We start from the raw sequence: 25,500 nt of genomic DNA, 5'->3' as shown, positions 1-25,500 counted from the left end.
CTTACTCCCCTTTCCTCCAACCTTTTCCCCACAGACAATGCCCCCCTTTAGCACTGGGGCCATGGGCCATCACCGGGCACGTCGCCGCTGAGCCAGGTCCCCCTTTCCTTTCCCCACCTAAAGATGGCCAGTGCCAACGAGACTGAAGAAGCCCATGGCTCAGCGCCCCACGCAGCCTCCACCTATGCCAAACTGCTGCTCTTGGGCCTCATCATCTGTGTGAGTCTGGCAGGGAACCTGTCCCTCTCGCTGCTGGTCTTGAAAGAGCGTGGCCTCCACAAAGCACCCTACTACTTCCTGCTGGACCTGTGCCTGGCTGATGTGATCCGCTCAGCTGTCTGCTTCCCCTTTGTCCTCGTCTCAATCCGCCACGGCTCTGCTTGGACTTACAGTGTGTTGAGCTGCAAGATTGTGGCTTTCATGGCTGTCCTCTTCTGTTTCCATGCTGCCTTCCTCCTCTTCTGCATCAGTGTCACACGCTACATGGCTGTGGCCCATCACCGCTTCTATGCTAAACGCATGACCTTCTGGACATGCGTGGCTGTCATCTGCATGGTGTGGACTTTGTCCGTGGCCATGGCCTTCCCACCCGTCTTCGATGTTGGGACCTACAAGTTCATCCGTGAGGAGGACCAGTGCATCTTTGAGCACCGCTACTTCAAAGCCAATGACACCCTGGGCTTCATGCTCATGCTAGCTGTGCTGATCTTTGCAACCCACGTGGTTTACATCAAGCTCCTTCTCTTTGAGTACCGCCATCGCAAGATGAAGCCTGTCCAGATGGTCCCAGCTATCAGCCAAAACTGGACGTTCCATGGGCCGGGAGCCACTGGGCAAGCTGCAGCCAACTGGATTGCTGGCTTTGGCCGTGGCCCCATGCCTCCTACCTTGTTGGGCATCCGGCAGAATGCTCACGCTGCCAACCGGCGCTTGCTGGGCATGGAAGAATTCAAGGCTGAGAAGAGGCTAGGCAGGATGTTCTACGTCATCACTTTGCTCTTTTTGGTTCTCTGGTCACCCTACATTGTGGCCTGCTACTGGAGGGTATTTGTCAAAGCCTGTAGCATCCCCCACCGCTACCTCTCCACAGCTGTTTGGATGAGCTTTGCCCAAGCTGCTGTCAACCCCATAGTTTGCTTTGTACTCAACAAGGACCTCAAGAAGGGCTTGATCACCCACATTCCCTGCTGGAGGACAGAGCCTGAACTGCCCAGAGAGCCTTATTGTGTGATGTGAGGAGTGCCAAGGGTTGGCTAGAAGGCATCTGCCTGTGCCAAACTGAATTTGAGTTTCATTTCTTTCTTATTTATATATCACACAAGATGCCAAAAGATGGGTCGTTCTGCTTCCCCTGCAATTTTGGCCATGGTTCCCCAGAGTACTTGGTGTCACAATGGACTATGAGCGCTTCAGTTATCCCAGGGCAAATATCCAAAACCACTCATTAACTACAATGAGATCAGAGCTGGATTCTGGTCTCAGCTCCCCTGGGGTAAATCCAAAGCTATACGATGACAGTAACTGGTCCCCAGTAGTGTTCCAGCCAGTGCTTAGAAGGGGTACAAAATATCCTGTGCATCATGGAGTTTTCCTCTTTTTATAGCCCACAAACTCTATCCAGTTGCTTCAATTAGACACTGCAAAACTCCATAGAACCAACACCAGAAACTTCTGTGTCCATTATTTCAAAGTGTTTGATCTAGCAGCTCTAAAGGTGTGTCTGGCATCACTGAAAAGAGGCCAGATTTTTGTATTTGGATCTCCCAGAGTGAAGCCAAAGCCATCCCACTCACTGGAGCAAAACCACTTCATGCTCAGCAGGGCTGATTTGGCTTTACAGCTGGAGGGTGTTGATGGAAGCAGGGCTCTGATGATGGAATCTGCTTCTGTAGAAGATTAACTCTCCCATTCAGTTATTCAGCCCATCAATTAAATCCATTCCACATGGTCTCAGAGTCTGAGGCTAAGTTGAGGGGGGCCCCACAGGGAAAGGAAGGATAGAGGGGCGGGGGAGGAAAGGAGGCAGTAGACACAGCTGTTTAAGGGAATGCCATGGAGCGAGCCTTGACTTGGCTCCTTGTCAGTCAGAAGCTGTAACCAGGGAGCCTTGGAAACCCCACCTCAGTTGCCATGGCAGCAACCAATCCAAGGCCCTGCAGACCATGTCACCCTGGAACAATGCAAGCAGGAAGATGCGGGTGGGGTGTGGGGGAGGAGGAAGCCACCAAGAAATCCTCCTAACGCATTCCCTGAAGAGTGGGAGAAGGCAGAGACATCAACATGCAAGGCAGACAGTGGAGAGCATCCAAGGCTGCAGAAAGTGTAGGGAAACCACAGGAGAATCATGTGCAACGATGTCAATATGGCACATGCCCTGCTAAAATGGAAAGCAAAAACACTACTGTTGCAAGGCATATGTGCCACTATGCTCCCGCCACCCGTTTATTCTCACACATTCAGATCACACTGCACATTGCTTCCCCCTTGCCATGTCACATCATAGAACTGTTTGCACTGTTCTTGTGAGACAATACCAGATCATGTATGGAAAGCTCACCCTTCCCAGAGCTGCTGTCTCGTACCTCTGGGTTTATTCCAGTGGACAAGTTGTCTGTGCTTTGGGTCATTGACAGAAAGAGGGTAAATAGCCCTATGGCTCAGAAAAAGGCTGTTCTAGTGTCTCTAAGAAGGGAGTCAAGCCTCGAAAAAGGGGGTGTGGGAGGAAGTGTTGCCGTCTCTGAGAGAAGAGGGGTACACTGGGTAGAGTGAGTGGGAGAGAGGACTCCAGTTCTGGGTTGCAGTGGTTGGCTTATTTATTTATCTATTTATTAAAGAGAAAGGGAAATGTGGGGGTTGGAACTCCTGGTTCTTTTTTCATCTGAACAGATGAATGGGGCCTGAAGTTTAGAGAATCTGGGAGTCCTGAGCTTGCTGGGTTCACCCTTAGTTGTGATACCCATCGGTCCCATTTTGGCTTTACGCCTCAGGCAGGTACTCCCAAAATCAAAAGAAAATGAATTACCAGACATATTGCTTGAGGAGTGAAGGTGGGGAGACATGGGACATCCTAATTCAATGGGACTATTGTTAATGCTGAGGTGCTCCTCATGGGGTGGGGAGGGGAGAGAGGATTCAGGAGGAAAGAGGTGGTTGAGAAATGAGGCCTAGAAGAAGCACTGCTGGGAGTAACGTCAGAGAAAAATGGAGGAGGATGAGTGGAGGGATAAGTCAGGGAAAGTATTGGGAGCAGAGCACAGTTTGGGAGGTGGGTGTAGGGATGGGAGGGTGGGGACATCGCGAACCAGGTGGGGATGCAGGGATTGGGGCTGCCTCCCACTTGCTCCCCTTCAAAGGACCCAGATGCTGACTTTTGCCTCTGAAGACAAGACTGTTCGTCTTATCCTCCAGTCCGGCACCCACTGAATGGCCGTAAATCACTGGCCAGCATTATGGCCACCCTGCAGAAAACTGTATTTGAAAAATTATGGGAGATGAACACAGATTATTTCCAGGATGCTTTTTCTGGAAAGAGACTTGAAAGAAGTTGAGATGTTTTTGTTTTTAAAAAGGAAATTGAATAAAGAAATTGCAACTTTAGTGGGAGAGGGAGGGTTGGGTGGGGGGCACAGGACAGATGGATGGATGTGTGTCCCCTGCAACATACGCTTCTGAACTTCTTTCAGATGGGGGCAGCTTGGGGTGGGTAGGGAATGACTGGATTGAGGGGTGGAAATTGATTTTTGGGGTGGGGACTCTGTTCTATCCTGCCCCACCACCCCCTTTTGTGTCAAATTTGTTTCCATTCCCTCCTTTTTCTGGGGATTTTCTCATTTTCTTTTCCTTTCCTTTGTTTTTTTATATAAATATATAAAAAACATGGAATGAAATGCAAAATTCCTGGGTGATTCTTTTTGAGTCAGAAGCAAAAAAAAAAAAAAGGAATACAAACATTTCGCTGAGGGCTAACATGACATGGAAGATCCACGGTCAGAATTCCCAGCAGTGTTTCTAGGCTTAAAGCAGCCCTGCATGTGTTATACTTTCCCCTGCACTGCACTACTTCTTTGATAGAAATTGCCCCCCCCCCCGGAACTATTAGGTATGGAGGGAGAAAAGACAGGTATGTTGTGGGTATTTGCCCTCCCTTCCCCTGCTTCTAACAACTGGTGGGGGGCGGGTGGGTGTAATTTCCCCCAGGGGAGGGACCTGCACAGGAAAAATGCTTAATTCCTCTCTCCCTGTGCTGTGGCCCCAATTATGTCATGTGAGTTGAACCTGGAAAATATTATCAGAGTTCTTGGAAACTTCAATTTTGACCAATGGAAAGTTAAAGAGCACAAGGATTACAGTTGCCACCTTTACTGTGTTCAGATGGTGCTTTTGACAGAGCAGAATGCCTTTTCCAACAGTGAAAGTTCAAGACTGCAAAGTGAAAGTCTTCTTTTGTGCAGAGTGCCTTTCCTCTATGATGGGAAGCACTTTAAAACGTAGACAGAATGCCTTGGAGTATAAGCAGCGTGTCCCCTTCAGCCGTGGGGAAATAATGGAATCACCAACCCCACAATTTGAATTGTCACTTTGCAGACTTCTCTTCTGGCAAATGGCCAGGATGAAATGTTGTCAAATTGACAATCCCAATGGGAATTCTCAGCTGTAATCCCAGATGGGATTTAATGCAATAAACAACTTTGCACATGGGAGCCCCCTTGCACCTGCTTTCAGTGTTGGGGCCCCAATATAGGGGCAAATGATATTAACGCACTTGCATGTGGATGCCCTGGCCAGTGAGACAGAAGATCTCTCTCTCTCTCTCTCACTTTTCCCATACCTCCAATCAGCCTTTATGATTGTGGATGCAACACAAAATTATCACCAGGAAGGCCTGAGCCCCAACTCTCAAATAATAAAAAATAATAAACCCATAATGACAAAGGCAGCAAAAACTGAACATTTGAAAAGCTTTTGTAAATAAAAAGGTCTTGATCACCTGGCAGAAGCCATCTAAACCTGGCTGGCAATGATTTCTTACTGGGCCCAGCAACAGGGGCTCCACCACTAGCCCAGCCCAACCCTAGTCATAGGGGTGGCTAGTCTCTCTTCCACCCCAGGAAGAGGCTTTGGCTGAGCCCTCCCCTCAGGCTCCTGTGTCTCCTACTTGGCAGCAAGTGGCGGGAGGGTGTAATAAAGAGGCAGGGCCAAGCCTCTCTTGCTGGTCCAAATGCACAAGAGCTGGCTAGGTGTGTGACAGGGAGAAAAGCCATAGGACCAGGGTGGTATTGTTATGAAGGCGTTTGGCCCATGACTTGCGATTGCCTATCCCTAGTGTATAAATATGGTCTTCTCTAGAAAAGCTATTCTATATGGGCACTTCCATACTGCTATTTTTGATCACATGCCAGCAAATTCTAAATGTGCAATTACAGTTGAGTAGGGAATCTTATGCAACAAGTCCACTCCCCCAAAAGATTGGACATTTTGTGTTAAGTTGATGGGGAAATGCCCTAGGATGAGCAGGATAACACTTGATGTAATGTCAAATTTGGCTGCCCCACAAACAAATGGGGATGAATGTTCACCTCACCAACAGAAGGCACACAGAAGAGCGACAACCTATAGCTGAGGGAAGAAGGGTGTCTCACATCCCGTGGGTCTCCTTAATATCTTTACTCAAACAGAGGCAGCCATGTCTCTTCTGGCACTTAAGCCCCAACTCTGAAAGCTAGAGTTGCTTTGCTGTACTGTACTTTGTTTTACCAACCCAATCAGGAAACACATGCTCTGGCAGATAGCCAGTTAAGCCAGTCCCAGAAAAGGTGTATTGCTTTTGCCTGGTCTCCAGAGCTGCTGGACTCCATCCTAACATGCTCTGCTCACATTCCACCAGATTTTCCCTGTCTGCCAACCTGGCTCCATCCACAGCACCTATCTTGAAATAAGAAGCTGGCAAACCTGACACAAAACAAAGAAAAGTTGACACGGAATTTAGAGAGACTGCATTCATTCTTAATATTTATTTATTTCTCAATCAATCAAAATGTATATACAATTTGATAGTAAAGAAACCTCCAAGCAGTTTACCAAAATGTGTTGGTGCTGCACTATAAATGTAACAGGTTTCCCCACAACTGTAGGGACCTTGCCATCCTCTGCTGCATTTTGAGGTGACCAGGGAAAAGCTACAATGCTCTTAACTGTGTGGCATTTCAGAACTGCTGTATTGGTGAGAGGGATACGCCACTTTCCATTCTTGAGAAGGAAGGTAGGACATAAATGTAATTTAGCACAGGAAACTTGGTTTTTATTTCTTCTAACCTTGAAAAACCCCTCAAGGTATAAATAAAACCAGTAGCTTAAAATATTCATTATTTTTTAAAATTACGTATTTAAATGCAGGTCAACTTTACATATCTGGGTCAGCCTGCTGAAAGAGATCTTTTTGGGCAGGTGCCCCCAACAGTACAGCAAAGGCACTTGCTTGATGTCAAGGTGCAACTTGTGGGGGGGTGTTCATCATAGGAGAAAACATGCCAATGTAAGCCACATTTTAGCAAAGACAAAAAGATCTTTATAAAAAACATTATCAGCAGGAGAGGCTATTTGGACAATGGTGTGCTAAAGGAAGAAAAGGAGACTGCAGAGCTGAATGAATTCCTTGCATCTGGTTTGGAGTGGAAGCTTGCAGGATCTTGGAGCTCCCTTTCACAGGAAGGGAGCCTGAGGATTTGAGGCAAACAGCAGTGACAAGAGATGAAATTCTAGTCCCTATGGGGGAAGGCTAATCTGAGGCCTATACCATCTGGTATCCTATTGGCTTGGCAGTCACCCACTTGGCTTTAAACTGCCTTAACCCGTTTCCTGTGTTCCCTAGGCAACCCCCCCCCCCATTTTAATGTGAACATTTGTTTCAGGCAGTGATCAATATCACAATGACTTATCTTTAGGGCAATTAGCATATGTAAATGAAAACTACCAACCACCAGGATAGCTGACAATTAATTTAGAGCCTGTACAGAACACTTCTATTTCAGAGCTGCCTGGGCTTCAGTCTTGAGGAATCCCAGTTGACAAGGACAAAGCTTTGGTTGCACAACCTCCCTATCATCCAACTGCTTCTTTGGCTTTCCACAAATCAACCCTGGGAGAAGAATTCTTGCTTCCAAAAGCTGGATCATAGAATTGTAGAGTTGAAAGGGACCCAGGGGTCATACTGCAATGCACCCATGGCCGATAGCCACCCAACCTCTGCTTAAAAGTCCCCAACCTCTCGTGGAGGCTGTTCTACTGCTGAACAGCTCTTACTGTCAGAAAGTTTTTCTGAATGTTTAGCTGGAATATCCTTTCTTGTAACTTGAATCCCTTGGTTCAAGTCCCATCCCCTGGACACTAGACTTCTGTTGATGCAGCCCAGAAGAGCATTAGCTTTTTTGGCTACTGCATCACCCTGTTGACTGATGTTAAGCTTGTGGTGCACTAAGACCCCATGATCCTTTTCACATGCACTGCTAGTAAGCCAGGTGTCCTCCATCCTTTATTTGTGCATCTGGTTCTTCCTGAAGAACCTAACATTTGAGCTAATTTCCTGCAAGACGTTGCAGAAATCTCATGAGATGCCACATAAATCTTGTGAGTTCACCAAGATCTTGCCAGAAATCAGGGCTGGTGCCAGTGCTGCTTCTCTGCCAGTGCCAGAGGTGCCAGGGGCCCCACAGGGCCCCACCTTAGGGACTTCTGCCTCATGGCCCTGGCAAGTAGATCACAGGTCTAAATTGTAAAAGTGCCATTCAAGGGTGCCATACAGCAAATATGCTACAGCCTCACAAGTTTTTGGATGGCATTACCTGGAAGCAGGTCAGGAATGTTGTGTGACAGTGAAGCAGGAATGGAGACCTATCTCTAGACCACAAGCCAAACCTGTTGACGTCCTGCTCCTATCCAGGTATGGCACAAACTCAAGCTGCCAAGGCACTCACCTACCTACCAAACGGTCACCTATAATTCAGAAGGAACACTGACACCCCTAGATACTATCACTAGTCCCTGGTTTTTTTAGTGGAAGCTCTCTTTATACTGCCCTACAATTCTGTCTTCCCCCAACATTTAGCTTAAAAGGCCAAAGTTGTACTGTGCCAGTTTCTGTGAGGGGCTGAGATGCAAATGAGGTACAGGAGTCTATTATTTTTAACATATTTAAGTATTGTCAGACAATGTTCTTCATCCAGCATAATGGAGTAGCCAGTACTTACTTCTAAGCTAGATGAAAAACAAATCTCTACATAGAAATTGTGGGCAAATCCTAAAATGAGTTAAGGTGTAAAAAGGTTCACGTGAAATTACTATCAGTATTTGGATTTCAAAGATAACCCTAATCGTTGAAAATGTAATCTACATTAAAAAGTAACTTATTCTTAGTTGTAGCTGAAAAGGCCATAATCAAGTTCTCTGTTTAACATAATATTATTTGCATGTACAGAATGACATTTTTGAGTGTCCCAAGTGCTTTGCATATTACCTCAGTAACTCCTTGGAGACACCACGATAAAATCTGAGGGCTCTGGGGAAGTCAGAAGGGACATTTTAAATGTGGTGAACTCACTCCTGCTCTTCTTGTCCTTGTTCTTTGCAACATAATACTTCCTTTACCACTAGAAGCAATCTCTAAGAGAAAATTGCTTCCATCTTCTTCTCTACAGGTCCAGCACCCCCAACAGGCACACTATAAAATGAAAACCTGCTTCCATAGCCTGTGCTCACATTGCCACCTTGTGGAACCTGCTCCCACAGAAGCCTTCCTTTTCCTATTATGCCACTCCAGCTGCAACAAACTCACTTCATTCCTTTTCTACACAAACATCACTGTAAGACTACACCATACATGCACTCTTAGGGGGAAACTCTTTGCCACATAGGATATTTTCAGCTTCCTCAACAGGTGCCTTATTATACTACATTTATTTTTTATTTCTAAGCCCAGGTAAAAAATGAAGGGCTATTCCAAAAATGCCTCTTGATCCTCTTCATCAAGTTGCCTCATCAGGACAGATTTTTCTTGCACTGAGACAGATACTGATCTCTGGTGCCAGGTACTGTCTCCTTCTATCAGCAGTAGCTCTCCCGGTCCTCAGGAAAAACTATCTCACTGCTGCCTAAGATCCTTTTATCTGGAGTTGATGGAGATTTAATGCTATGACCCTAACCCTACTTACCTGGGAGTAAGCACCATTGAATTGATTAGTACTTAAAGGTAAAGGTACCCCTGACCGTTAGGTCCAGTCACGGACAACTCTGGGGTTGCGTGCTCATCTCGCTCTATAGGCCGAGAGAGCCAGCGTTTATCCGCATACAGCTTCCGGGTCATGTGGACAGCATGACTAAGCTGCTTCTGGCGAACCAGAGCAGTGCACAGAAACGCTGTTTACCTTCCCACCGGAGCGGTACCTATTTATCTACTCACACTTTGACGTGCTTTCAAACTGCTATGTGGGCAGGAGCTGGGACCGAACAACAGGAGCTCACCCCGTTGTGGGGATTCGAACCGCCAACCTTCTGATCGGCAAGCCCTAGGCTCTGTGATTTAGACCACAGCGCCTTAGTTATGAGTAAAAAGGGATCACTCCTTTGTATTATTTTGTAATTTGTTTCTTAAAAGAATGACACCGGCATATATACTTGCACCAGGAATGTTCAGAATTATGAGATAATGCTGCCATTCTAGTGTATTATAGTACATACAGATGCAGCCGAGAGCATGCCATGCACTGCTTTTGTGTTCTGTCTACTGATCCAGAGAATAAACAGCAGTGAGGAACTGGAAGAAATTTCAGCCTCATTTTACGGTCACTCCCACTCAGTCCAAGTGTTCTACAAATTCCTGACCTAAATCCAACTGAGTGTAAAAAAATCTTTTGGAAAGAGCCTCAGCACATTGGTGGAGCACATGCATTTGGTTTTAGATTCAATCCTTGCCACCTCCAGCAAGGGCATAGATCAGGGGTAGGCAATTTAAGGCCCATGGGCTGGATGCGGCCCAATCGCCTTCTCAATCTGGTCCGCTTTGGTCCGGGAATCAGCATGTTTTTACATGAGTAGAATGTGTCCTCTTATTTAAAAGGCATCTCTGGGTTATTTGTGAGGCATAGGAATTCGTTTATCTTTTTCCCCCAAAATACAGTCCAGCCCACCACATGGTCTGAGGGAGGTGGACCGGCTCACAGCTGAAAAAGGTTGCTGACCCCTGGCATAGATGGTGAACACCTCTACATATGATCTGGGAGAACTACTGTGAGACGCCTCAAAGTTGCAGGTTAATTCCCCATATGGGACAGCTGCATATTCTTGCATTGGAGAGGGTTGGACTAGAATCCTCCGGTTCCCTTCCAATTCTATGATCACTCCATGATCACTAAACTGCATGGGTATTTGTCTGTGACGCATGCTTTAGACCGAATCAGACAAGTATCACTGTAGTTTATTCTAACAATGGTTCTTCCAGATTCTGTGCAGAAGCGCTTTCCATGGATGTGCTCCACCAAAGAGCCAAGGCTGCTCCTGAAAGAAATGTGTTTACACTCTACTGAGTTCCAGTGCAGCCTCCTCATGTCAGTTTCTGTCCTGGATACAAGCCTCCTTTACTGTCTCTTGTTTGCTTCTTATGTCTTCTCCCTTTTATTCCCAAGTCTGGAAGGAACTGCAACATTCTGCCAGGGTTTCTGCCATGTGTTTTCTGCATCAGGCATCGAAATGTCCAGAAACTGCCTACCTTCTGTCCTCCCAACTGGAAAGGCAGCTCGTCCCTTTCCCCTCTGCCCAGGTACGTGACGCCATCCTCGCCCTTCCATCACTTTACACGGAGTCAGAGTGGCCCTTTGAATGTCCTCTCACGCATCCTGGAGAGGTCCTTTCCGAACTCTTCGCACCTTATTATTATATTTCTATTAATTAAACCTGTATCCTGCCCTGTCGAGCTCAGGGGCTCCACGACACAACATTCCCAGACCACCCGGGGCCGCTTCCCTCCGAGTCCTTGGCGAGCCCGGCGGGGAACAGGCGTCTCCCTCGCGCGGGGCTTCTGTGAGGCGAAGGGACACCGGAGACGCAAGCGAAACGGCCTCTCGGACCGGAGCTCGAATTCCCCGCCCTCCGCCCGCAGCGGCCTTTGGCGCGCCCTTCTCTCGCGTCCCTCGGCGCCTGCGCCCGATTAGCCCTGGTGCGCATGCGCCTCTCCCAGAGTCTCCCCCCGACAGAGGCGAGAGCCGAGATGCTTCGTACGTCGCCGAAACGCGGCCCGTAGAAAAGACCTCGCCAGGGATTGGGCGAGCGAAAGACTCGTTGACCTATCAGTGTCCGCCTGCCTGCCACGTGGGAGCCAGCCAGTCAGCTCCGGGGAGGGAGCAAGCTCTGTCGTCACTGGCCCGCCCCCGCTGGCCGGGGACCAACCAGGGGCGGCTGCGCAGCTCCTCGCGCTCGGGCCGTTGGCGAGGCCCGTTGGTGGGGCGCCCCTCCCCCTTCCCGCGGTCCCGGCGGCGGTTGGGCGCGCGGCCTCGGGCGACGCCGAGGAGCGAGCGGAGCCGGCCATGAGCGGCGAGGGCGGGGCCTGGGACCCGGCGGCCGCCAAGCAGCGGCGTCTGGACCCGGCGCGCCAGTCGCAGAAGGAAACCGAGGCCGCCCAGGCGCTGGCCGACATGACGGCCTGGAGCGGCGGCGGGAGCCTGGGCGGCGCCGGCCGGCAGGAGGCGCGCGAGGCCGCCGCGCCGGAGGATGCGGCCGGCCAGCAGGAGGCGCGCGAAGCTGCCGCCGCCGCTCTCCTTCCGAGCTCCCCCGCCGGGACCCCGGGAGCCGCCGGCGACGAGGCCAAGGGCAGCCCCGGGGCGGGCGACGGCCGCGAGAGCAGGAGGAAGAGGAAGGAGGCCCGCGAGAGGCGGAGGCCCGTCGAGGCGGAGGAGGAGTGCTCCGTCATCTCGGTGGGGGAGGACGACGACGACGAGGAGGAGGAGGAGGAGGAGGAAGGCGAGCCCGGAGGGAGGCCGCCGCCGCGCAAAACGGAGCAGTACCTGGAAGCGCTGGAGGCCGTGCAGTTGGAGCTGGAGGCGGTGAACCAGCAGGCCGGTCGCGCCTTCGCCCAGCTCAAGGCCAAGTTCGGCCACATGCGCCGCCCGCACCTGGAGCGCAGAAACCTCATCATCCGAAATATCCCCGGCTTCTGGGTCACGGCCGTATCCTGCCGCCGGGAAGAAAGCGGGGTTTGAATCAAATAAAAAGCAAAATGAGGATTGTGCTGTTTGTACTGGGTAGGGTGGGCAGGAGCGGGAGAAATCGGGGCTGGGCCGAAGGGGACACGGGCGCTTAGTAGGGTGACTGCTCTGTCCAGCCCCAAGAGGTCTGCCGAGGCTTCTCCGAGGTCTTAGGCAGACGAAGAGTGCCCTGGGTTTTGAAAGTTAAGGCCCTCTGTATCGCTGTCCCAGAGCCTTGGGAAAGCAGTTCTCTCTTGTTGGGCTATTATGAGCGCTGGATCTTGTCTTGGCCAGCAAGAAGCAAATTGCTTCCAGAGGCTTCAATATGGTATTCCTGCCTTTCTGGATTTCCTCTTGTCCTTCTGCCTTGGCAGGAAATGACAAGCTTTAGCAGACTACTAGGAATTGCAATTTTTATATGCAAATTTTCAGGAAAGTAGTTGAGTGGAGTTCGTTTTCTTGATGTGGCAAGACCCTTGAGGAAGAGAGTTCCTCAATAATAGATAGTTATCTCTTCCATACTATGGATGTGAGAAGTACAGTCTCAGATTTTCCTGCTATTTATTAACTATATTTGTATATACCCCTTCCTACCAGAATCTTGGACTGCAGTATGTCGGTTTCCTTCCTTAACTTTAATTTTACAGTTTCTCAACCATCCCCAACTTTCAGCCATGATCAATGACCGGGATGAAGACACCCTGAGCTATATGACCAATCTGCAGGTGACTTCAGCAAAGCTGGTGCATGGGGGCATTGATAGATAGTCAAGTTATGGAGGGAAGGAATCCAATTGCAGCCTGGAAACCTGGGTTCTTTCTGTTTGAAGGACAGTGCCGTGGGTCAAAGGTTTCATGCTAGCCTTATGATTCTGACATTCTTTGATATGCCAGGTTGAGGATTTCACCCATGCAAAATCAGGCTGCAAGATCAAGTTCTACTTCAACAGCAACCCCTACTTCCAGAATGAGGTCATTGTGAAGGAGTTCCAGTGTGGTTCATCTGGTATGCAGTAGGGACAATATTTATGGGAACAGAACCCCAGATATGATGTGCTGTTGCTCACATCTTCTCCATTTGTGTCTCCATCCTTTCCAGGAAGACTAGTGTCTCACTCTACACCTATCCGCTGGTGGCGTAGCCAGGATCCAATAGCACATGGCCGGAAGAATTTTGGCCGCAGTTTCTTCACTTGGTTCTGTGACCACAGCTTCCCAGCAGGGGACCGTATTGCCGAGGTGGATAGTATACCCTGTCCTAAATTGCTCCTTGCATCCTTATAGCCACACTCTTTAAACTCTTTCCTGCTTTCTTATAGATAATTAAAGAGGACCTCTGGCCTAATCCGCTGCAGTACTACTTGATGGGGGAAGGTGGTGAAAATGGTGAAGAAGACAGGTGAGGATGATTTGGTTGGTTGTTTTGCTGGCCTTATTCCCACTGTGTTTTCCAGGGGGGAAATGAATTGGAAAAAGATTCCTATGCAAATAAGGGTAATTAGCATCTAAAATTGTCTGATGCCTGAGTGATCTAATTTAGCAAGTAAGCAAGGTTTATTGTACTAGCCAAAGGCCATGACAAACCATATAAACACTATCATGGAAAGAAATATCTGTATAACTATATAAAAAAAAAGCCACTTCCTGAACTATCAGAATAAAATGCAGATGCACACATAGATTGGGGACTCCACACAGAATCTAATTTACAGTGGTACCTCCGGTTATGAACTTAATCCATTCTTGAGGTCCGTTCGTAACCGGAAACCACTCGTAACATGAGGCACGCTTCCGCTAATGGTGCCTCCCGCTGCTGCTGCGCTGCCGGAGTGTGATTTCCGCTCGGATCCTGGGTCAAAGTTTGCAACAAGGGGCATCTACTTCCAGGTTAGCGGAGCACGTAACCCAAAGAATTCGTATGGGGGGCGTTGACAACACTGTAGTGTTTTTATTATGTTTATTTTGTTTAGTAAACAGAAATGAAAACTTGGAAACTGCCAAGGTGGCCTAATATTTTTTTGCATCCATTTATAATTACTAATGAACATATGAAACAGAAAAGTAAAGTACTGATAATGGTTTCCTGTGAATGCACCAGTCCTACCTCCTTTACTCTTCCTTGCTAGCATATGGCAGAAACAAGTCATGATCCCTGGCTTTTACATCAGAACCAGGTATCATGGGTTTATTTTACTCCAAACTGCTCATACTTTGTTTGAGTGAAACAAACCATGATCTCACGTTGGGACATAGTGCTAAGACAGGGATTGTAGTTTGTTTCACTTCTGTGCTAGTACAGAGGAGTAAGGTAGAAGAGGTTGGTTACATGGCTCATGAATGATAAACCATTTAATTATGTTTTACCATGACATGCAGTCTGGGCCACTGGGTCTATTGGGTTGTGGTAGGAGTGATACTGTGGGCAAGAATAGAAAGCTGCTGTTGTGTGTGTATGTGAACTCTGTCAAGTTTTGTGGCAGCAGAAACTGCATGAAGTCACAGGGAGGCTGACTTATGAAGAGAGGGATTTGTAATTTGTAGCTGGGAGGCCAGCTGAAAATGATGGATAAATGGTGACACATTCCCTCCTTCCCTTGATGTTTAGTGAGACAGAGAATGGTGATGACTTTGTGGTGATTGTAGATGATGATGGTGAAGAAGAGGATGCGACGGATGTGCATGAGATCATGGATGAGGAGGAGGGTGGGCGAGGTAAGTAGTGGTGGAATAGGGCTGCCCCCCCCAAAAAAAAAAAATTGTGGCAGCTTCTGGACATCAAAGAGAGTATGCTAAATGAAAAATCGTCCTGGCAAGTCAGGGCTCGGGGCAGGGAGGAGGGAGATGTTGATCCAGAAGGGAATAGATGGCTAGCTTACCTCAGAAGCCAGGGAATGGGATTGAGGAACAATGGAAAATCAGAAACGGGAAGGAAAGGGCAGTTCTGGTTGGTAGGCTAGGATCAGAAGTATCTTGATGTATTCCACTTTGCTGATACAGGTGAAGCTGTGGAAGAGGTCCTGAGTGGCCAAGAAGAGGGTGTTACCGGTCCCAGCTCCTCTCTCCGTGAGGAGCCAGATGGGAAAGATTCTGAGGCAGAAGATGATGGCTAGATCATTATGGAAAGACTGTCTGGTTGGACTTCCTCATGGTGACCTCAGTGGCACTTTGACCAATTGCACTTGGACATGGCAGGATATGGTGGTGGGAAGTTTCAGGAGCAGTCACATTGGTTATTTTGTACCTTTATTTATTGCAGCGACTGCATTTTCCTCCCTGCCCTGGGGGTGTGTATGTTGCCACACACCAGCACTCCCCCATCCCCATTGTCTGATGCTTAGCATCTCTTCCTACCTGCCTGCATGGGGGCTATATGCATACTTGCCCTGTCCCCTGTTGGCTACTCAGGGTATAGCCTGCCCAGTGGCCTTTTCAAAACAGCTCAGGGTTTCTTTCTTCCATTCAGCATTATTAAGCTGCTGACTTTCACACCTTCCCTGCACTTCTCCCTGTGAGGATTCTACTCATCCTGTAAACACTTCAGCTTTAGAATGCCCTCTATAGGCCAGTTAGTGCCTCCTGCAGTTGAAACATAGCCCTTACCCTGCTTCCTCCCCAAAGAGTAAGGCCCAACATTTTTGGAAGTCTTCTGACAATAGTACTCTGCCAATTCTCAATGGGTTTAAAATGGTCCCTGCTGATTCAGATGCAGGCCTTGCACCTGGAGGCTTTGCGGAAGCAATAACAGCTCCCTAGTTGCACAATGTTCTGCTTGGGGTTGTTGTGTATGAGGGAAAAGAATGGCTGGCTGGGAGGAGGACTGAAGTGCTCTGCTTTTGTGCCCAGGGATTTCCCAAATGTTCTGGGGTACTGTGGTGGTGTGGGAATATTTCTTGCAGCAGCATGGCACTATAGACATGTATGTGATGTCACCCCACCCTTTAACTATGTAATTATGCATAGTTTCCTAGCAATGTTTCTAAAGCATCATACCTGGTTGGACCCCTTCCTTATCCTTATCCCCATGGAGGCTGCTCTATGCAATGCTACTGATATTTGTAGAAAGGCAACTGTTTTCCTTGGCTGAGTTTTTTGTATATTTCGTATCAGGACTTTGTACGTTTGTTTTTTTTTTACTACAAAAAAGCACTTAATATACAGAGAGCTTTCCAACTTGGTGTGCGGCTCCTTTCTTCCACCAATGCTTGTTGGAGGTCCACAGCCACAGCTATTCGCAGAAAATGTGTAGAACACAGTTATGCAAATAGGCATGTTCCATCTACATACTTCAGTCTGCACTATACATTAGAGTTCTTTGCAGTACTTTGTTGAAAAGAGTAGTGTTGAGCAGTAGGAGAGTGAATAAATGTGGGAAGGTGATTGCTGAAATTTGAAAAATGGGCTGATAAGGTATTGGTTGTAAAAGCTGCACCTCAAAGGGGTGATGAGTGCAGGTTCAGCATGTCCAGCCACAATATTTTCAGAATAAGTCCCTAAAGAGCCCCCTCCCCACACATGGGACTTGGATTTAAGAACTTTAATAGGGAAATGTTGCCAGTGTGCAATGAAGTACTCTGGCTTACAAGAGAGGTTAAATATAAGATAAAAATGTTTCTTTGGATGTGTTTGAAGCAAGAGGAAGAACAAGCAAGTCATAGATCTTCTGTATGGAGAAGACTGAGAAATCCTATTGGATAACAGAAGTCAGAACTGCTCAACACCTACTTTGCCTCAGTCTTCACCCAAAAGGAAGGCAGTGCCCAACCTGGTAATAGCAGAATAAATGATAGAATAAATAAAGGAGGGAGCTGCAGCCTTAAAAAGAAAAAGAGGTGGTAAGGGAGCCTGATGAGCTGCACCCAAGGGTACGAAAGGAGCTTACAGAGCTTTTGTAATTGAGAATTCTTGCAGAGCAGGTGAGGCAGGCTAAAAGTGGAAGAAAGACCCTGGTAACTGCTGACCAGTCAAGCTTGATTTGATAACAGGAGGTCCTTGAACAGGGGAGCACTTGGAAAAGGATGCTGTAATCACTAAGAGCCAGCATGGTTTCTGAAAACAAGACATGCCCGATGAATCTCTTTTCTGTTTCCGAGTTACAAGCATGATGGCTATTTCTCAACAACTAAACTAAGATGTACAAACATTGAACTGCCAAATACCAGCAACACTGGCACTTGTCAAAGCCTGTCAGTAGTGGAATCATGTTTTCGTTTATTAAGAGTGCATTGATGGGGGGGGGGCTTTTTTGCTTGCTGCTTCTTTTTAAATTGCATCCAATAAAGCATCTCAACGTGATTTCTCAATGCAGTACAAACCACGTACAAAACTTGCATACATAAAAGACTTTAAAAAATCAAATTCAGATACTGACTTGGAAAAAAATCTTCATTTAGAAGGTTCAGTTGAATGAGGAAAGTCTTCAGCAGGTGCCAAAAATGCAACAGGCAGTGCCTATCCTATCTGATAAGCAAAGGGAAGTAGTTCCAAAGGCCTGGTTCCAACATCGCGCAGAATGGAACTCCTGACAGGATGATATCTGCAGATTTTCTTCTGCAGAATGTAGTGATCAGCTGGATGTATAAGGGGTAAACAATGTTTTGGGTAACCTGGTCCCAAACTGTATGGACATTTGGTATACCGGCACCAATTCCTTGAACTTAGCTCAGTAGCTAATGCAGCCAGTGCAATGCTTTCAGTAGTGGCATAATATTATGGTGATATTCTGCCCAACTCTGCAGTTGAGCCATCACATTTTGCACTAGTGGCACCTTCCAGGTCAAACTCAAGGGCAGCTCCACATAGAGCACATTGCAGTAGTCCAATCTGGAAAGTAGTGCATGGACGACAGTCAGTGGCCAGGGCCAGGAGCTGTCTTGCCAAGGTTGGTAGAAGGTTGAGTCACAGAGGTCACCTGGCCCTCTAGCCCCAGAGATGGGTCCAGGAACAGCGCCCTCCCCCAACCTCCTGCCCAGATCCTAAACCCGCTTGTTCAGGGGGAGTTTGAAACCATATAAAGTCAGCCCATCAGGTTGAGTGACTTTAGACTAGCCATGCTACTTCTGAAGACGCAAGACATCTTCGAGGTGGGGAGCGTTCAACTATGCAGCCGCCGCCTCTTGCGCTCTGAGGGCTCCTGCCTTTGTTTCTTTTTTAGAATGTTTGAGTTCATTCTTGTTGGAGAACAATGGCTTGGCTACAAGGCAGCAACTTGAGCGACGGGATATTTTCTGGAAAAAATACGAGATGACTGGTAGTTTAGAAATGTTAACTTTAGTATTAGTATGCTTGGCAGGGGGTTGGACTCGATGGCCCTTGGGGTCTCTTCCAACTCTATGATTCTATGATTCAATCCTCTCTCGGCCCCCTCCTTACCCTTAGAGGAATTGAGCAGCCTTCTCCCCGGCGGACACCCGGCCTTTCTCGGCCGCAGCTTCCCTCGCTCGCGCCACGCCGAGGCGGCGCCTCTTTGCAGGCCCCCCGCCCCCCCCCGGGACCGGCGCGGCTCCGTCCCGGCGGAAACAGGCGACTCCTCGAAGGGCGGAAGCCGCGCGCGGCCACGCCCTCCCGGAGGCCCCTCCCCGGCGAAGGGGGCGGGGCCTCCGGGGAGAAACATGGCGGCGGCGCTGAGGAGCGTGAAGGTGAGGAGGCGGCGGCGGCGGCGGCGGGGGGAGGGGCTGGCGCCCGACCCCGAGAGCGAGGCCGGCGCCCCTGAGGGCCGTGAGAGAAGCCGAGGGCGACGCCTTTCCCGATATGCTGGGGAAGCAGCTGCCGCGAGGAAGGCGCGTGTCTGGGGAGGCGCCCTCGTGCCACGGGGTGCTCTTCCCTTTGCTTCCAAGAGCTTTATGACAGGCGCCCCCCGCCCCCCCCGTGAAGCACAGGAACTCTGTCGGGGGGAGGGAATGATGGGCACCGCTGGCGCCTTTTTCAAGCGCAGGGAAGCCTGGGCAGCCTCAGGGTGTGACTGAGCCCGGAAGGCATTTAACCCTTGAGAACCTCTTGGCACTCCTGCTTGCCCTGAAGGATAATTTTCTCTTGATTCTCTTGACTTCCAGGGAATGGTCGGCCTGGTGACCGGTGGGGCTTCAGGCCTAGGCCGGGCCACGGCAGAGCGGCTGGTGCAACAGGGAGGCAGCGCTGTGCTTGTGGATCTGCCCAAGTCGGATGGGGAGAGCGTGGCCAAATCGCTGGGAGAGAGATGCATCTTTGCTCCGGCTGATGTAGGGATTTTTCAAAGGGGGGTTTGATAAAGAGGTTGTACCCCTAGAGGAGCAGCTGAGCTAAGTGGTTTCCTCTCCTTTCCCAGGTTACATCAGAGTCAGACATGAAGGCTGCCCTAGCACTGGCACGGGAAAAGTTTGACCGTGTGGATGTGGCAGTGAACTGTGCTGGGATTGCAGTGGCTGTCAAGACCTATAATATTAAGAAGGACCTTCCTCACAACTTGGAAGACTTCCAGAGAGTTATTAATGTGAGCATTAAGAAAACCCTAGTCCATTCTTGTTATTGGTTTGCCATCAAGTGTTCTTGCTCCAACCATTTCCCTAACAATTCTTGCCTCACAAAAACAGTAAAAAAATTGAGATACCTTACTGAGCAAGTGGGATCTGTAACAAAATGTTGTCGTGTGGAGTGTTCCTCTTCAAGGTGCCATACTCTGCTCCTTTTCAAGTTACAGTGGTACCTCGGGTTACATACGCTTTAGGTTACATATGCTTCAGGTTACAGACTCCGCTAACCCAGAAATAGTGCTTCAGGTTAAGATCTTTGCTTCAGGATGAGAACAGAAATCGTGCTGCGGCGGTGCAGCGGCAGCGGGAGTCCCCATTAGCTAAAGTGGTGCTTCAGGTTAAGAACAGTTTCAGGTTAAGTACAGACCTCCGGAACGAATCAAGTACTTAACCCGAGGTACCACTGTACTCCTTTTCATCCTCCTTTTTCCATTTCCATTTCAACTCTCCCCCCACCCACTACTCCCTCAACTATTTCTCATAAGGTTTGGTTTGCAGACCCTTAATAATCTTGGTCACCCTTCTTTGCACCCAGTATTCTTAAATTGTGGTGCCCAGAACTGGACACAGGACTCTAGGTGTGGTCTGACCAAAGCAGAACAGAGTGGTACTATTACTGCCCTTGATCTGGACACTACTGTTGATGCAGCCTATAATAGCATTAGCTTTTTTGCTGCTGCATTTCCTTCTTACATCTCAGCTCCTCTGTAAGCTCCTTTTGCAGCCACACCGGTTTCTTTTGGTGCCTCCCAATTTTCGTTTTTGTTGGAATTGTTAGCATTTGTGCCTATAGTTTACCTTTAAGAAACTTCCAACCATTCAGACTCCCTGCTATTTGAGTATTTCTGACCATGTGATCTCATGGTGTTTTTGAAATCAGCCTTCTTAAAGTCCAAAGTGCACATGTCTGACTGCACTCAGCTTTCCCTTGCCTTTGTATCATGAAACCAAGTAAATGATTGCTTCCTCCCAAGTTTCCTAGTACTTCCATTTCATCAGTCAGTTACTCCCTGTTGGTGAGGACAAGGTCCAAGATAGATGATCCTCTTGTTGCTTCTTCTACCTTCTGGGAAATTAAATTGTTAGTGAGGCAGTGGAGGAATTTGTTACATTCTTGGCAGAGCTTGATATCCAACAGATATTGAGGTAATTGAAGTCTTCTGTGACTATTATCTCTTTCTTTTTTGAATGTTTGGTAATCTGCTCTAGGAAGGAATTGTGCAAATCTTCAGTTCAGTCTCACTTGGAGGTCTATAGCACACCCACAATAAGGTTACTGTTGTTTCCCTCTCCTACAGTTTTTATGCATATAATCTTTTACATATAACACTATTCATCCCTTCCTGTTTGGTCTATTCCTTTTAAACAAGTTGTACTCCTCAATTTCCACGTTCTAGTCATGAGTCCGACCCCACCAGGTTTCAGTAATGTCCACTATATTGTATTAAGAACTCAAATTCATCTTGCTTGTTTCCCATACTCTGTACTTTGGTATAGAGACAAGCAGAACAAGTCATTCCTTCCAGCTACTTCCTTCTTGTAGTTTCCTGCCCTTTAGCAGGTTTCTGTTGCAGGACCTCAAGTTTCCTGTGCGTGAATGAAGCTATTATCGCCAGTACCGGGGGTTCTCATTTCAACTGTCTTTCTGCCCCTCAGGATTTGGATTAAAGCTTTCCTGGTCAGCTTCATGAGACTCTGAGCAAACACCTTCTTGCCAACCGCTATGAGGTGCCACCCATTTCTTGCCTGAAGTCCTTTCTCAAAGAAGCAGAGACCTTTCCTGACAACACCATGCATACAAGCCACTGTTTTCCTTCCAGTATTTCCCTCTTTTCCTGGACCATGACATTCAACAGGGAGTGATGGAAAAACCACCTGTGCTCCAAGGCCCTTCAGATTCCTGCCCAGATTATAATAGTCGCTTGCTGTATGTCAAAGGCTGTGTTGGGCAGTATTGTTTCTGCCCCCATCAGAAGGAACGATTGAGTTTAATATTAATATTTGACTGAATGATTTTGAGTGACAACAGGTGTTTGCTAGACCCAGAGTTCTAATGTGATGAAGTAAAGGTGATGTCTTTCACTATTGGTTTGAAGGGGGTAAGGAAGGGCCAAGCTTTGGGGTGCATAACTTCCACCTGCCTGTGTTCCTCAGGTGAATATTGCTGGAACATTCAACGTAATCCGTCTGACTGCAGGTGAGATGGGGCGAAATGAGCCCGACTCAGATGGGCACAGAGGGGTAATCATCAACACTGCCAGTGTGGCTGCCTTTGAGGGGCAGGTAAGTCTCAAGCCTCCCCTGCCAGCTGTATGAGACAAAGGGAATCCCCTGTGTTACAACACAAAAGAATCTGATCAACAAAAGGCAACACGTGGGCTAATAATGTATTGGCAATATTTATTAAACACTATCAATTGTTTCTTAATTCATAAACAAAAGCCATATAATACGTGCAAGAAGTCACAGGAAGAACTGTTCTGTTTGCTGTTTGTTGTTGCTGTGCTTACAGCACCACCCGGCTCGTTCATTCTCAACCAAACTTTGATACAGATATGAACTGTGGAAAGGCTTTCTGCCTCAACTTCAGTGTTTCTTTGTGGTTACATACCATTCTAAGCATGTTGATGGAATATTTATTTGACTTCTGTTAGTTCATGACTTCTTGCACGTATTAGCCCACATGTTGCCTTTTGTTGATCACATCCACTGCCAGCTGGCCTGGTTGGCAACACCCAGCTGACACTACCTTAAAGCAGTATACACACAGGTGTCCTATGCTTAGTGGCATTCTTACAGAAGAGCAGGACCATAAAGGTCTTTGTTGGATTGCAACTCCCACCAGCCCCAGCCAGTATGGGCAGTGGTCAGGGATTATGTCTGGAAGACCTGAAGTTCCCCATTTCTTCTGTACAACATCAGTAGAATAAAGGTACCCCTGCCCGTACGGGCCAGTCGTGTCCGACTCTAGGGTTGCGTGCTCATCTCGCTCTAGAGGCCGTGAGCTGGTGCTGTCCGAAGACACTTCCGGGTCACGTGGCCAGTGTGACGAAGCTGCTCTGGCGAGCCTGCACCAGCGCAGCACACGGAAACGCCGTTTACCTTCCCGCTATAAAGCGGTCCCTATTTATCTACTTGCACTTAAGAGTGCTTTCGAACTGCTAGGTGGGCAGGAGCTGGGGCCAAACGATGGGAGCTCACCCCGCCACAGGGATTCGAACCGCCGACCATACGATTGGCAAGTCCTAGGCACTGGGGTTTTACCCACAGCGCCACCCGCGTCCCTTATCAGTAGAATAGTCTAGGGTTAATTATTGCTCTGCTTTGTCCCGGAACGTGGAGACTGTAAGTTACTGAGCAGAGGGAAACATCTTGTATCTCAAGCTCAATAAAACAGATCATCAACATATTAAAATTAATAATAATTCTATGCCACCCATACTCCAAGTTGGGCAGATGTTGTATTGACAGGATTAGCACCAGGTACTCCCACTATGTGTGCCCCAGCTTCTACTGCACTGTACAAGGGATGCACTTGACAGACCACAATGCTTTGATGGCATTTCTGGGAGCACTGTTGCCTTACTTGGGTTGTGTGTACATATGTGCCCGTTCTGAATGTGTAATGGCAGGGGAATACAGTAAAATGGAATATTCATTTCATAAGGTTAAAAAAAAAATCACAGGTTTGCTCTTGGTTCCCAAGATGACAAGAGACTGTATTGAGAGGCAGGGTTTAGGCATCAAAGCTGAATTAACGCAAAGATGACCAGCCTCTAGCTTTGAGGCAGCCAGTGATTCAGAAAACTTCTACCCAGCAGTAGAGAGAGTGAGAGACTTACAGGTTTGCCTGTGATACTCGGGCAGGCTTGTGTTCTGCCCTGTTCTCCTATACCACACTGGTCTGCAGACTAAAGGTGTAGCAAGCCTGAGGCAAGGGGCTGTATATGTTCTTCAGCAAGGAATAGAGTAAGGATTGTCTTGTACCAAAGACATTGGCCATTGTTATGTTACCTTCAGAGTTTCCCCACAGCTTTATAAAAGGTAACCTAACAATGGCCAATGTCTGCTCCTGGATGTTGCTGAACCATAACCCCCATCATCCCTGGCCATTGGCTGTGCATTCTGGGTATGGCTGATAGGAGCTGTAATTCAGCAACATCTGGAGAGCCGGTTTCCCCACACTTGCTTAAAGGAGTTTGGATGGAGGGCTGGGAGGAAATTCCCCCCCAAACCTGTTTAAGGGCTTCCAGTGACTTGCTTTCTACCCCCTCACCCTGCCCCAATTAAGAGTGACTTCAGATTACTGCCCTGCCCTGCTCAGGCTTCCTATACCTCTGGCAGGCTTGTTGCAGTGCTACACAATCTCCACACCCTCCACATACGCATTTCAGAGAACACTTGTGACTTTAATAAGGGTTTAGAGCGCCATTGTTTTTTTTCCCTCTCCAGGTTGGCCAGGCTGCCTATTCCGCTTCCAAAGGAGGCATTGTGGGAATGACACTGCCCATCGCTCGGGATCTTGCACCTTTGGGGATCCGAGTAGTTACCATTGCACCAGGTAGCACTCCTTCCTTGAATCTGGGCTTTGGGTAAGGAAGGTGCTCTTGGAGGGTGCTCAAGGCTGTAATGGCATGATTGTATACTCCACAGAACTTGGTACAGAATTCATTAGTGGGGGTAGTGCTATCTGCATACATTTATGCAAATTTGCCTTTTCCATGTCCTATCCAGAATATCTTGCATATTTAGTCATAGGCATAGGGCTGTATGTGGCACTGAACTTCTGGAATCCCTATTGAGCCACCTGTCACATTTCTGATTTCAGCAGGTGCTGACCATGCACTTTTGAACCTATCTTTGCAGCTGTAAGTCCTAGAAACTCATTTTAAAACAAAAACTAAGCTTCTTAGGAAGCTAAATTCTGCACCCCGCAATGCATTCTGTGCTTCAATAATTGTGGCACACTCACACAATGCTCTGCTTAATAGGCATTGTAAAAGTGTAAAGAACAGAGACTGGGGCAACCCTGAGTGTGCTTTTGTTTTTTCCAGGTCTCTTTGCAACACCTCTTCTGGCATCACTTCCTGAGAAAGTGAGGACATTCCTGGCACGGCAGGTGCCCTTCCCAAGTCGTCTTGGTGCTCCAGAGGAGTATGCCCACCTGGTGCAATGCATAGTGGAGAACCCCATGCTCAATGGAGAGGTGATCCGGCTTGATGGGGCTATCCGAATGCAGCCCTGAACTGTAAGCTTGGCCCTGGAAGAGCGAGAGGGTTTGCTTCCCCATCACAAGTCAGGGATTGTTTCTCTGCCCACTGGACCATAATCATGGTACTTTTGAATCTGCTGATGATTACAGCTGCCTCTGCTATGCTTCCTCAACTGGAATCTAGGTTAGCAAAAGCAAATGATTAACATCTGGACTATAATAAATGAATTAATTGTATGCTCCTCTTCTCTTGCTGTATGAGTCTTCTCATCCCTTGCTAGTGGAACAATCTAGAAAACCCTATGCTCTAGTCTTCTAACCCACTAATAAGTCCCTGTTCCAAATTTGCAATGCAATCCAGGAGCCCTGTCTCTGTTTTACTACCAAAGACACCTGTGATTCTGTTTGATGTTGATCTTATTTGTCTCTTTTACTCAGTCTATGATGAGGATAACATGCATGTGCAACACACACACAAAAATCTGAGAGTGAAGGAAAGCATAGTCTACTAAATCAAATTGTGCAAATAAAGTAGGCAACTTATTTCTAAAGCTTTC

General features: G+C 47.9%; 3 protein-coding genes and 1 long non-coding RNA gene across 6 annotated transcripts in view; 3 read left to right on the top strand and 1 right to left on the bottom strand.

The window, feature by feature from the left end:
• Window positions 1-3,894, top strand: part of GPR173 (G protein-coupled receptor 173) — a 30,112-nt gene extending 26,218 nt beyond the window's left edge. For both annotated transcript variants that reach the window (XM_082205879.1, XM_082205880.1), the window contains exon 2: window positions 35-3,894. In XM_082205879.1, coding sequence (XP_082062005.1) covers window positions 124-1,236 — 1,113 coding nt within the window. In that variant the 5' untranslated portion in view covers window positions 35-123 and the 3' untranslated portion in view covers window positions 1,237-3,894. The remainder of the gene's footprint in view (window positions 1-34) is intronic.
• A 7,663-nt stretch (window positions 3,895-11,557) lies between these two features.
• Window positions 11,558-16,396, top strand: TSPYL2 (TSPY like 2). The gene is made up of 7 exons (XM_082205858.1): window positions 11,558-12,209; window positions 12,875-12,952; window positions 13,121-13,232; window positions 13,326-13,465; window positions 13,546-13,625; window positions 14,832-14,938; window positions 15,224-16,396. The coding sequence occupies exons 1-7, from the start codon at window positions 11,571-11,573 to the stop codon at window positions 15,334-15,336; spliced, it is 1,269 nt and encodes a 422-aa protein (XP_082061984.1). The 5' UTR covers window positions 11,558-11,570; the 3' UTR covers window positions 15,337-16,396.
• Window positions 16,397-18,381: 1,985 nt separating this feature from the next.
• Window positions 18,382-18,701, bottom strand: LOC309522562. The gene is made up of 2 exons (XR_014215132.1): window positions 18,596-18,701; window positions 18,382-18,450 (listed from the first exon to the last, which is right to left on the bottom strand). It is a non-coding gene; the product is annotated as an uncharacterized lncRNA (long non-coding RNA).
• Window positions 18,702-18,755: 54 nt separating this feature from the next.
• On the top strand, window positions 18,756-25,180 carry HSD17B10 (hydroxysteroid 17-beta dehydrogenase 10). 2 transcript variants are annotated; one of them, XM_082205903.1, is made up of 6 exons: window positions 18,756-18,861; window positions 19,276-19,440; window positions 19,527-19,691; window positions 21,886-22,014; window positions 24,184-24,292; window positions 24,786-25,180. In XM_082205903.1, the coding sequence occupies exons 1-6, from the start codon at window positions 18,835-18,837 to the stop codon at window positions 24,974-24,976; spliced, it is 786 nt and encodes a 261-aa protein (XP_082062029.1). In that variant the 5' UTR covers window positions 18,756-18,834; the 3' UTR covers window positions 24,977-25,180. The 2 variants fall into 2 exon arrangements, with proteins under 2 accessions (XP_082062029.1, XP_082062030.1); XM_082205904.1 differs by having other exon boundaries at window positions 24,184-24,323; window positions 24,786-25,028.
• Window positions 25,181-25,500: the final 320 nt, after the last annotated feature.

Source organism: Podarcis vaucheri (genome assembly GCF_965113315.1).
Source record: "Podarcis vaucheri genome assembly, chromosome: 17".
Classification (NCBI taxonomy): Eukaryota; Metazoa; Chordata; class Lepidosauria; order Squamata; family Lacertidae; genus Podarcis; species Podarcis vaucheri.
The sequence above is the reverse complement of the archived record's forward strand: the minus strand, read 5'-3'. Positions and strand labels throughout refer to the sequence as shown.